This window comes from Artibeus jamaicensis, unplaced genomic scaffold (genome assembly GCF_021234435.1).
Source record: "Artibeus jamaicensis isolate MK-2021 breed Jamaican fruit bat unplaced genomic scaffold, CSHL_Jam_final contig_755, whole genome shotgun sequence".
In the NCBI taxonomy this organism is placed as follows: Eukaryota; Metazoa; Chordata; class Mammalia; order Chiroptera; family Phyllostomidae; genus Artibeus; species Artibeus jamaicensis.
Genome location: NW_026521950.1, coordinates 2,258,503 through 2,269,833, shown reverse-complemented (window position 1 = coordinate 2,269,833; position 11,331 = coordinate 2,258,503). Strand labels below are relative to the sequence as shown.

Genomic DNA, 11,331 nt, shown 5'->3' with positions numbered 1-11,331 from the left:
GGAATTGAGCCGTGAATGGAAGAGAAAGGTGGGGTGAGTGGAGAGGGGCCCTGAGGGTGAGGGAGGAACCCTGAGATGGGAGGGCGCTGAGCACATGTTAACGCTGCAGGGACGGGTTCAGAGATGAGCCCAAAAGGGGCAATGGCAGCTGAGAGGGGTCGGTGCCTGAGAGGACAGGGTTGGGGGAGGCCCAGCGCAGCAGCAGGGGCTGGACAGGCTGCAGGGGGAGCCTGCTTCTGCCCTGGGCAGCCGGAAGCAAACCTGGGTTTCAGCTCTAGCCAGGGAGGCACTCACACCCACTGGAGGTGGGACATGTCCCCAGAAAGCCTCCGTGTCATCCCTGGCTCTTCACCATGCACGGCCAGGAAGGAGACCCCAGGAAGGTGTTTTAACCAAGCAGTGGCCGCCCCGCTCCTGCCGGGGCCTCGGGGCGCTGGGCCAGAAGCAGCAGGACCCGGGCTGGTCGCCCTCCGAGCAGCAGGGAGGCCCATGGCCCTGGCGTGCCCGCGGGGCCCTCTCCCTGCTGACTCGGCCGTTCTGGTTGTTCACCTCCCTGCTCCGTGGAAGGTGAAAAATCACTTGTATTATTATTCACTTGCGTAAAAGCTTCCAGCTTCAGAATGTGACTATAAAGCTATTTTTACAAAGTTGTGGTGTTCTCAGCTTTTTGCTGTCGATCGACTAACATGATTCATCAGCGGTTCTCACAAGTACTGACCTCACCATTTTTTTTTACCCTTCATTTTCCTGGGGAGAGAAACATGGGCTGGTTTAGAGGATTTCTCCAACGCTCACTGCACAGTCCTTGGTAACACAAAACTCCCGAGACCGGCCCCAGCCCCTTTCCCATTTTCAGACAACCAGACAATTGCCTCCCCTTTGGGGAGACCTCCATGCATAGTAAATAGTTCCTGGCCACTCTTTTCTGTCCGTCACCAAGCGTGTGTCCAGCTCCCGCTGCGTGGTGCACTGCACAGGGTCGTGAGGGGAGACGCCCGGTTTGTTGAGCCTTTATGGGGGCTGGGGCTCAGAAGGCCTGTGCTGCAGGCCTCGGCCTTATGGAGCAGTGGACACAGCAGTGGCTCCGTATGGACGGAGTCTGGGCCCCGTCCATAACCGGGCGGGATTCTGTGGTGTCCTTGGGCACGCCGAGACAGAGACCAGTGGGATGGGAGGGGACGGGAGGACGCAGGGAACGAGGGGGATGGGAAGTGCGATTCAGGTAGGACCCCACCCGCGTCTGTCTGAAGACCATGGGCATGGCCTGGACTGCCTCAGAGGGGCAGGCGGTAGGTAGGGGCCACTGAAAGCTTGTTGACAAGGTGGATGAGGTGTTTACAGTCGGTCTGGCAATGGCTGGAAGGGAACCGGTAACCAGGCCCAACCCGAGGCCTGACCCTGGACGGACACAGTCAGAGCACGTGCACGGTCAATGTTAATTAACGTGGACCACCGAGGAGTCAAGGGGTTATGAATTCTAAAAATAGGGAAGAGTGTCATCCTTTAACGGGGGTCAACAAGAAACAAGTAAAACTGGAAAAACACCTTAAAATGAAATGATGTTTCTGTTATTGAGGGCAGATTCATGGTTTTGAAAGCTGGAGAATCTCTGCCCTATTTTTTTTTTTTTTTCAGGATGAGAAAGTGGCAGAAAAAATGGCATTCAAAATAGCTCGCTTTCGCTTGGATTCACCCTGCCCCTTTTCGGCGCAGAGTCCCGTGTGCAGCTGACCAGAGGGCGGGCTTGACGGAGCTGCCCAACTAGGCCAGGGGCTGCGCTCTCGTAACCTAAAGCATCCCCGTCAAAGCGCACGGACTCCCACGAGCTAGGGCCGTGCGCTGCGCCTGGGACCTCCACGCTCCCGGCCTTGAAGCAAACACCTCCGTAAAGGCCCAACCCCCCCCCCCCGACCTGCTCATCTTCACAGGTGGGCTCTGCGGGTACCAAGCCCAAACTGCCACCTTCACCTGCCACTGCGGTTCACCAAAAGTCCACCACAGGAGACCCCGTGTCCCGGCTGCCCTGCATTTCTCTACCACGCCCAGGGACCTGGAAGGTGGGAGGCGGGTGGCCGAAATGCCCACTCCCAACAGCTGTCCCCTTCCCTGGGGAGCACGGCTGTGATGGTCATGCGGTTTGTGCACCGCACAGGGGCCCAGGCTGCACAGGCTCTCCTGGCGGCTGTGTGCGCTGCTGTGAGGTCGTCTCCACCCAGAGAAATGGCCGTCTGTGCACAACAATGTCAGCCCTTGTTCCCAGGCCCAGAAAGGCTGCTTCATTCTAAGCCACACGGAGGCCCCGCAGGCTGGTGGTGATGCACCAGAGAATGACGATGGGGGTGTGGCCTGGCGGGAGGAGCCCGCGGCGGGAAGGGTATTTTCTGCCCTTTCCCTGGGTGCTGACTCAAGTGCGCATCTGCGTCCCTCCAGGTGGGTCAGGGGTTCCGTAACCTGTCCACTGACTTGTCCTCAGCCTGCCCAGCCTCTGAGAGGCCAGAGGGGGGGCCACATGCACACCCCCATCAGTCTCTGCCGTCCTCTGCCTTCCCGAGCCTCTGGGCCCAGGCGGAGGGCTGCTGCTGGGGGTGTCTGGCCGGAACTGGCCCCCTCGTTCCCGTTCATGTTTCTAGTCTCTGGGACAGAGGAGTGTGATGACCCGGCTGTGGATGACAAGGCCGCCGGGCCCTCCTCGCTGTGAACATGGTCCCCGTCCTGCGCCGAGGTCACGCGCCTTCTCTCCGACACTGCGCTCGAGGAGGGCTCGGGGCGCCTGCGAGCTCCGGTGCGGAGGTCAGTTTGTCCGTGTCATTCGCTGTCCCCAGGTGCTGCAAGCTGATCACATTGCAGGTGACATCTGGGTGATTTCCACGTGCTGACTTGTTAAAACTGAAATATGACTTTTTCAGACTTACTAACAGGGAAGGGAATCTGGAAAATACCTCGTTTTTAAGAACAATGTTCTGGAGATGTAGTGGAATTTGATGTGCAGTCAGGAGTGGCCAACAGACGTCGCTTGTATGATGAACTTACACGGAGACTCGGACGCTGGGACAGGGAAGCTTTAAATGGGGTTCACACTGGTCACACCCCGGGGACCTGTGCTCGCTGTGTCCCAGTCTCTAGGACAGCAGGGAAGCGTTTTGGCTCTGCAGGGCTAAGGGACGTCTACAGTTCATGAGTTCTGGGTTCTGATTCTTACATCTTCTGCTTTTCTGACAGGACAACAGGCACCGGATTCTATGGAGGTGGACACCAAGATTTACAGGTGCCGATGTCTCCTTCCAGACAGTGCATTTTGAATTCCGCCAGAACCCGAAGTCGGTGCGTGTGTCTTACTCCAAATGCCTCCAGGAGCACAGGGGAGCTTCGGAGTCCAGCACACGCCCCGTGGAAGCAGGAAGCTGAAACTCGTGGAAGGAAAACACGCTCGCAGGTGACGGCTGATCTCAACTGAGGCAGCAGGTTTCTGGCAACACTGCTCAGCTAATCAGACTTTTTCCTTCTTTTAAAAGATTTTATTTATAGAGAAAGGGAAAGAGAGAGAGAGAAACATCAATGTGTGGTTGCCCCTCATGTGCCCCCTACTGGGACCTGGCCTGCAACCCAGGCATGTGCCCTGGCTGGGAATTGAACCGGCAACCCTTTGGTTCACAGACCAGCACTCAATCCACTGAGCCACGCCATCGAGGGCTAATCAGACTGTTAAAAAAATCCTTAAAAATACAACACAGTTTACTTTTCTCCAGATTCCAGTGACAAATCATTCACGTGGTTTTTGTCCTTTATTTCCAGTTCCCCAGCTAGGAAGTGCCAATCAGTCCTCAGTTCCCTCTCCAAGGGTGTCCATGGTTTTTTTCCCCTGCTTTGTTTTATAAACTAGATTCATCATTATCTTCCTACAGCTTCATCACTCACTTAACATGTCAGGTTAGGGAACTCTCTCCTCTGCCTGCCCCCGGTTAAGGGGCCCCACAGGGGCAGCCCTGCCCGCCTTCTCTGCAGCTTGGCCGACCGGCAACGGTGTGGCCCCCTGGGCAGGGTCCCGGCGGCGCCCTCAGAGCTGCGGTGCGTGTGGCCTGACTCCGAGTCCCTGTGTGCTCACGAGTCCCACTACTGATGTCGACTTGTCGTGGACACCGCCTGACCTTTGTGTCTTAGACCCGGTCGGGCCCCTGCAGGAGGCTGCACTGCTCTGGGCGGCGAGCCTGACTTCCCACGAGAAACTCTCTAAGAGGACTGGTGAGAAAACTAACTCGTGGGCTGCGCTGAACAGTCAGGAAATGAATTCGTAAAATGTAACTGTTTACTCTACTTTCCGTTTTTATTGACGTTTTCTTAAGGAAATTTGGAGCAAAACACGTGTCACGGTAGGTACCGTACACTCTCGTCTCCACGTCCAATGAACGAAGCGTCCGGAGCAGCGAACTGGGTGTTGTGAACGGAGAACAAGGAACGTGTCCAGACACAGCCACTCATTCAGAGATAAAATTAGTGACATTTATTTTTGTTTCCACTAGTACAAACCAGCTTACCCCCTCCCACCCCGGAACAACCTCACGCACGCCCCGTGTTTGGCAAGAACTCACAGCAGACGTCTGAGCAGGTGCAGCTGGTGTCTGCCACACAAGCGTCACAAGCATCTGATCAGGTTTATCGCCGAGCTTCCGCCCCGCCCCGCAGTCAGCACGGGCACAAAGCCACGGTCACGTTTACAGGACGAAAACCCTGCGGTCCAGTGAACTAGAATTCCACCAATAATGCAGCTTCCCAGAATCAACCTGGCCGCTGGCCGGTTCTTTCACGATGACTTGCGTACCTTCTGGCGTGACCGCGCCACCAGGACAGGTCACTGTCCGTCCGAAGTCTCTCCACTCCAGGGTGCACGGCCGCTCGGCACGCCCACCTCCATGGCGGTGAGTGGAGAATTTAGTCCAAAGTGCAGCGGTTTACTCTGATGAGCTACTTGATCTAAAACATGCAGTGGGGAGCTTTCAAGTCACAAATGCTTTGAACAGTTAAGACTACGGCTGCAGCCGGCGCGACCACGCGCATGTCCATCCCGGAGCACGAGCATTCCTCACCTCGAGACGGGCCCATGCAGGCGGCAGGCCCCACAGCTTTGGCCGAGGTGGGCGACCACCTCCCCAGCATGACCGGCAGGGCCACGAGGCTTCCACGCAGCCCGCGATCGCCCCGGGAAGGTGGGACCTGGCCAAGCCCGACCGCTGCCTCACTAGCTGACCAGACACGGGTCGTCTCCGCTCGGCCGGACCTCCCCCTGCAGCAGCAGGTTCATCACGACCTTGGTCAGGTAGCTGCAGGTGCCCCTCCGACCCAGCGGGGGCGTGTTGTAGAAGGAGGTCAAGCCGCCCTGCGGGAAAAGCGGGAAGCGAGGCGTTTAGTGTCGTGGTTGGTGAGAAACCACGTGGCAGAATGGGCGTCACCCAGGAGACTGGTGCACGGAGACTGGCTCTGGGTGGAGAAAGGGGCTCCAGGGCCCCGCCCCCCCCAACGCAGCTTCTCAGCGCATGAGCAGCAGACAGATACCCGGGGCCCTCCCGTTTGTGGGTGCCGCTGGCCCCTTAGGGACCCTCTCTGTGGGGGATGTGACCGCTGCACCACACACTGTCCCGGCCCAGGGGGTCTGGTGTGCACGCCCCCTCCCGGGGGGTGGGGTACGGCCTCCGGGGGTCCAGGCCCCTCCCCCGAAAACACACTTCAACCGCTGCCTCCAGAAAGGAACCTCATCTTGTCCTCACGTCGTTTTAGTCAGAACTTCACAGTCGAACCGACTCACTAACGAGGAACATCAACTCCTGGAGGAAGTCGGCCCTCCCCCACCCCGGGGTCCCCCAGGAACTCTCCTCTGCAGCCGGTTAGTCTGTTGCGGGAGTTCAGCGGTGGCACGTCAGGGAGATTCTAGGGAACTGAGACAGCGCAGGCAAACCTGCAGGAGGCGCCTGCTCGACTCACCCGCGGGTCCGCTTCGCTCGGGCGGCCCCCGTCACGTTGGAACTCCCGGAACGCCTCCTGCACCAGCTGGTCCAGGTCGACCGTGTCCTGAAACTCCAGCTCCGGGTTCCTCTCCAGGACAACGGACACAACCATGAGCAGCTGCAAGAGACGGATGAGGGACACCGTGAAGTGGCTGTGGAGTGACCCTCCTTCCCCGGGACTTGCTTGCTGGTGGCGTCAGTGCTGCGGGCAGGGCGCTGTGTCGTCACTGCGGCACATGCAGCTGCGGAGTGCGGCCCCACAACCGTGTGAAACCAGTCACTTGGGAAAAGGACTCTCTCCGTCCCATCCGCGGCCCTCCACCGTGGGCACCGGGCTTGTCCTCACCACCACTCCCCGTGGAGCCGGCACCATGTCCAGTGGGGCCGGGGCCGCCCAAGACGGGTGGGAGGACAGAGCGGAGGAGGCAGGCGGGCTCTTGGGGACTCCGGCCTAGGCCCACGGCCAAGTGGCTCGGAGCTCAGCACCCCAGTGTCTAGGTCTGTGCCGGCACGGCCCTGGGGACGGCCCTGGGGACCGTCGTGCACTGTCTCCAAGGGTGCACTTGGCTCTGACCCCTGAGTGACGTGAGCATGCTCTGGTGCGGGCCGAGCGGCAGGCATCAAAAGGCTAATGGGGCAGGGAAGGCGCTGGCCCTTCCCACGGCCCCACCTCTCCCAGACCCCGGCTCTGAGCTTCGGAACCTCTGCGGCAATCACGCTTTACTGCTGCCACAGCGGGAGCCGCAGGGAACAGACAGAGGGCGGCACTGGCTGTCTTTAGCGGTGGCGTGGACGCGCTTGCTGTGAGGGGACGAGTGTGCGTGGAGAGAGGTGCCCGGCCGCTCTGCGCCCTGCAGGGTTCCAGGTGTCCGACTCGTTTGTGGGCCCTGATGGGGGTCGAGCAAGTGCCCGTCCTCAGGGCCCCACTGCAGGGGCCCCCCGGTCAGTGGGATGAGAGGTCCGGCCCCCAGCCAGCCCCCCGCACCGAGTCTGGGGGCCCGCGCTGCGGCACGCACCTCCACGACTATCTGCCTGTACTGCGGCTGGTCGATGCTCCCCAGCATGTCCTCCACCAGCAGCGAGAAGTTCATCTCGTACATGGTCATGTCCGACAGGGTGGGCTGCTGCGGGAAGGAGCGGCTCCGTGTTAGTGGGCGGCTCCTTGCGCCCTGGCCCCCAGTGCACAGAAGGGCGTCCCGGCTAATCAGCCGTCACCTCCCGTGTCTACACAGCCCCGACAGGACCTGTGGCACGGGGACCGGGCTCCGTGTGCTCAGTGGACTGCTGGGAGGAACTGGCCCCCTGGTTGGGCGGCTACCTGACCCTTCGCCTTCCGCTCAGGACACAAGTGTTGCAAAGCCTCCGCCTTCCACCTTCCACCCCAAAGACGGAGCAGAGGCCACGCTCCGAACGAGCCTAAAGGTACGAGCACCAGAGGAGGCTGTCCGCACACCTGCAGGGGCAGGTGCTGGGAACCGCGTCCAACCAGCTGGACCGGAAGCACGTTTTCCCAGCCTGAGTTACTTCCGTTCTCCAACAGTAGTCCCCCTCTACAGGAAGCCCAGCTTTACCAAGTGGATGTTTGGCCTGAAAATTGTATTAATCGGCCTTATTTCTTTATTACCACATTTCCGTGCTTCAGGGAGGCTCCCCGAGAAAATGGAACCAGCACAAGGGCCCTGCGGTGCAGAGGGGCTGCCCTGCTCCCAGCCCCACGCTGACCCTCCCCCGACGCGGGCACACCGGGCGGTACCTGGGGCAGGTGCTTCCCGGCCACAACCAGGCCATTAGGCGTGCGCTCCAGGATCTGCCACACGCGGTCGTAGAAGCCCGCGGGCGTCCTGTTCAGGGACCCGTCGATCTGGCGCCGGTTCAGCCAGCACCTGCAGACCAGAGGGGTGGGCTCAGCTCAGAGGCACGGCCGGTCCTGGCGGAGAGCAGGGCTCTCCCCGCAGACCAGCCACTCCAATCAGGTGGGCAGTGAGCACCGGACCCCTCGATCGTGTGCCTTCCAGCGTGCGCCATGAAGATCACGAAACATTTCGTAGAGAAAATGGGGCTTGCAGGGAAGGAAAAAGTCCCTAGATTTTAAAAAATTTAACAGGCAAAACGTTCTTCACTAGTAAGTGACAAGGTTAAAAATCTCACCGTGAGATTAAATGACTTGAACACCCAAAGCAGCTTCCTTGAAAAAGGAGCAGCTTAAGTAATTATACCAAAGCTTTTCCTGTTATAAAAAATTCTTCAGTTCCCTGAAATCCACACGCATTTGTTTTGCTCTTATCTAATTGCAGCACAAGGCAAGTCTAGGAAGGGCTGGGCCCCAAGGAGCCTCGCTGTTTCCTTGGGGGTTCGGAGGGCCAGGCAAGGACACACTGAGAAGGGACCCGAAGCAAAGCCAATGCCTGGCCGGTGGGCGGTGGCGGGGAGGCCGCGGAGACTGGGACGGGGCTGCCCAAAGCGGTGTGGCAGTCCACGCTCTGCACAGAGCAGTAAAAATGAAGAAACGCCAACAACTCCCCCCGGGAAGTGAGTACAATTCCAACGGACGCCAGACCGCACGGGGAGACAGGAGCTGGAATCGGAACCTCCGTGCGCACTCTCCATCCCTACTCCGTGTTTCTTCCCGATGCCTCGTCTCAGGTACGTACTGGGGATGAGGCTACCGTGAATCTCAAGGGACCGGTGGGCAATAGGGGCCCCTCCTTACCTTCCATTCTGCTGAGGCTGGAGAATGTCCAGCAGGAGCTGCTTGACCTCGCTGGGCGACAGCTGGTACAAGTCCTTGGCCGGCCGGTCCCCGCCTCGGATCTGCAGCTCGTACTCCATGGCGTGGATGATCCAGCTACAGCGGAGCAGGGGCGGGACTCAGCCACCCCGGACCCGACAGCGGCCACCAGGGCTGCGCCAGCCTCGGATGCAACTCCCGACGGCGGGGCAAGTGGCACGCTCAGCCTCTTACACACCACGCCTGCTCTTGCACGCGCGGGCGGGCAGCAGACAGGAGGGGGTTTAGAGCTCGGGGCCTTGCCAGACGACACCGTACCAGCACGACCGCGCCCGGTGCCCGGTGCCGACACACTAGCTCCCTCCACATGAGACATGGGCAGAAACGAGAGGATAAAAGTGGCTCGTTCCAGGGAAAGGGCCAACATGTGCAGCTACACAAACGCCCCTTTTCTGGGAGGAAGCGCACTTCCCCCATTTCCTCCACTTTCCTCTTCTTTCTCTGTGACTGGAGGGGACATCGCAGGAGTGCCCACCATTGAAACACAGGGACACAGTCGTCACTTAGCTGGTACGTTAGAGAACGTACTTTAACTAACAGATTTCAGATCCTCCTTGCAGACGTTTAAATGTGGGTATTTAAATGCTGTTCATGTACTATTCTTAAGGAATTTATTCCTTAATAGGTACTCACATGCCGTTCATGAAATAACTTTTATTACAGACAGAGTTTTAGTAGTTACTTAGGCCAGTGTTTATGGAGTGCTGTTGGTGTGCCTGGCGCGTTCCAAGCTGGTGTAGTGTTACGCCCGGAAATGCCTAAGAGATTTACTTATTTTATGTGTCAGTAATTTAATTTTTCTAATCTGAAAAGCTTTTTAAAACAACACATTTTATTCATTTGAGGGGGAGGGAGGGAGGAAGACACAAGTGTGCCCACACGGGACGTGTGCACAGCTCTCGCACACGTGGTGCCCGCCACTCACCCCCCCCCCGCCCGCTGCTCACCGCCCGCCACTCACCGCCCACCACTCACCCCACGCGTATTTTGAGCATGCCGCTGAACAGCTCGGGGTTATTGGAGATGATCCAGCCGATGTGGATGACCAGCTCCTGCTGAATGACCGCCTCCCTCTCGTCGTGGGTGTTACACTTGTAGTAGATGATGTTCTTAATCACTCTTGGTGACAGCGGGTTCGAGATCACCTCTTCTTCGTGCCCAAAGGCACCCAGAGTCACCTGGAAGTGGCAGGATTTTATTATAAAAATCTCCTAGCAGCTAAAAGATAAAAGGAAAAAAACCCAGGGCTCAGGAAGACTGGCAGGCAGAAATTATTCCACCGGAGCTGGGGGATTAGGTGGGATGGCTGCTCCTGCTTCTCATTAAAGTAACTTTCGAAGCGCAGCTCCCACCGGACTTCCCGGTGGCTCGAGGCTGGTCTGAGGTCTAAGGGCAAGTGAGGGGCCCGGCTCAGGGAGTGGGGGCAGGTGACTGAAAGCGGGGAAGGAGCGCCAGCACCTCCTGAGATATAGTGACTCTGAGTGACAGCAGCACTGGAAGGCCCTGAGGAACCAGAGCACGCCCAGCAGTCTGGCCCACGGCCCAGCCACACACCCTGACGGCAGAGGGCATGTCTCGCTGCTTCCGTGGCTCCTCACGTGGAACTTTTTGCTCTTTAACAACACTGCGGCCTTTTCAAGGTTAAGGACGAGGGTGCCTAGCTCTGGTGTGGCCCCACTTGTCCTGGCGGAGCGCTGGGAGCCTCATGAATTCTAACGTACGTGCCGGCCCCTCTCACCTGCCAAGGGGAGCCCCCCAGGCTCCCCAAAAGGCAGGACACAAGGAAGCACGGGGCGGGGGGTGAGGGGTGAGGGGTGGCAATGGCAGCTCCAAGCAGAAGGTGCTGCCGAGGCCGGCACGAGGGACCTCTGGTCCCTGTGGTGTCCTTGCCGGTGAGCCCCCGAAGGCCCTGCGGGACGCCCTGCCTCTGCCTTCGGTGCTCCGTGCTGGGTGGTTAGAGGCAGGGGGAAGGCACAGCATGGGGCCCGTGTGTTCGCAGGGATGGAGGGGACAGAGCAGGGACCTTGGGCTCCAACTGTGTGATGAATGAAAACTGGGGACTGCTGCTTTGTTAACTACATTGTGAGGGGCACCGACCAGTCAGCCCACGTGCAAGGACGTTTATTAAGAGGTCGGAAGGCACGCTGGGCCTCCAGAGGGGACAACTAAATCCCGTTTCATCCCAGAGAGCTCAAGGTGACCGGGAGGTGCTTTGTAAAATATGACTGCCCTTCTCAGAAAGGAGCAAATGCAAACTTTGGAGGCTCCGCTCATTTCTCCGGTGTCAGGAGAGGCTGTCAGCGAACAGACCTCACGCCCCTGCAGCAGAGCTGTCCGCCGCCAGGCTCGGGCAGCCCTGCCCGGGACTGGTGCCCTGGGACACGGCGAGCCAGCCACGGCCTCTGGACAGGTTCCAAGGCTTCCACGAGGTGGGGCGCAGGGTCCCAGGCCCCAGGCTGCAGGCCGGCTCTGGACGCCGTGCGGAGGGACCCGGCCCTCTCTAAGCTAGCCTTTCCCCAGGCACCAGGTACTGGCCACCTCACAGAT

General features: G+C 59.1%; 1 protein-coding gene across 3 annotated transcripts in view; it reads right to left on the bottom strand.

Annotated features, from left to right (window-relative positions):
- Nucleotides 1-4,472: 4,472 nt before the first annotated feature.
- The window catches only part of PHKB (phosphorylase kinase regulatory subunit beta), an 80,036-nt gene continuing 73,177 nt past the window's right edge, over nt 4,473-11,331 (bottom strand). For all 3 annotated transcript variants that reach the window (XM_037144859.2, XM_037144851.2, XM_053672224.1), the window contains 6 exons: nt 9,760-9,962; nt 8,707-8,841; nt 7,750-7,879; nt 7,013-7,120; nt 5,974-6,114; nt 4,473-5,371 (listed from right to left, as the gene is read on the bottom strand). In XM_037144859.2, coding sequence (XP_037000754.2) covers nt 5,234-5,371; nt 5,974-6,114; nt 7,013-7,120; nt 7,750-7,879; nt 8,707-8,841; nt 9,760-9,962 — 855 coding nt within the window. In that variant the 3' untranslated portion in view covers nt 4,473-5,233. The remainder of the gene's footprint in view (nt 5,372-5,973; nt 6,115-7,012; nt 7,121-7,749; nt 7,880-8,706; nt 8,842-9,759; nt 9,963-11,331) is intronic.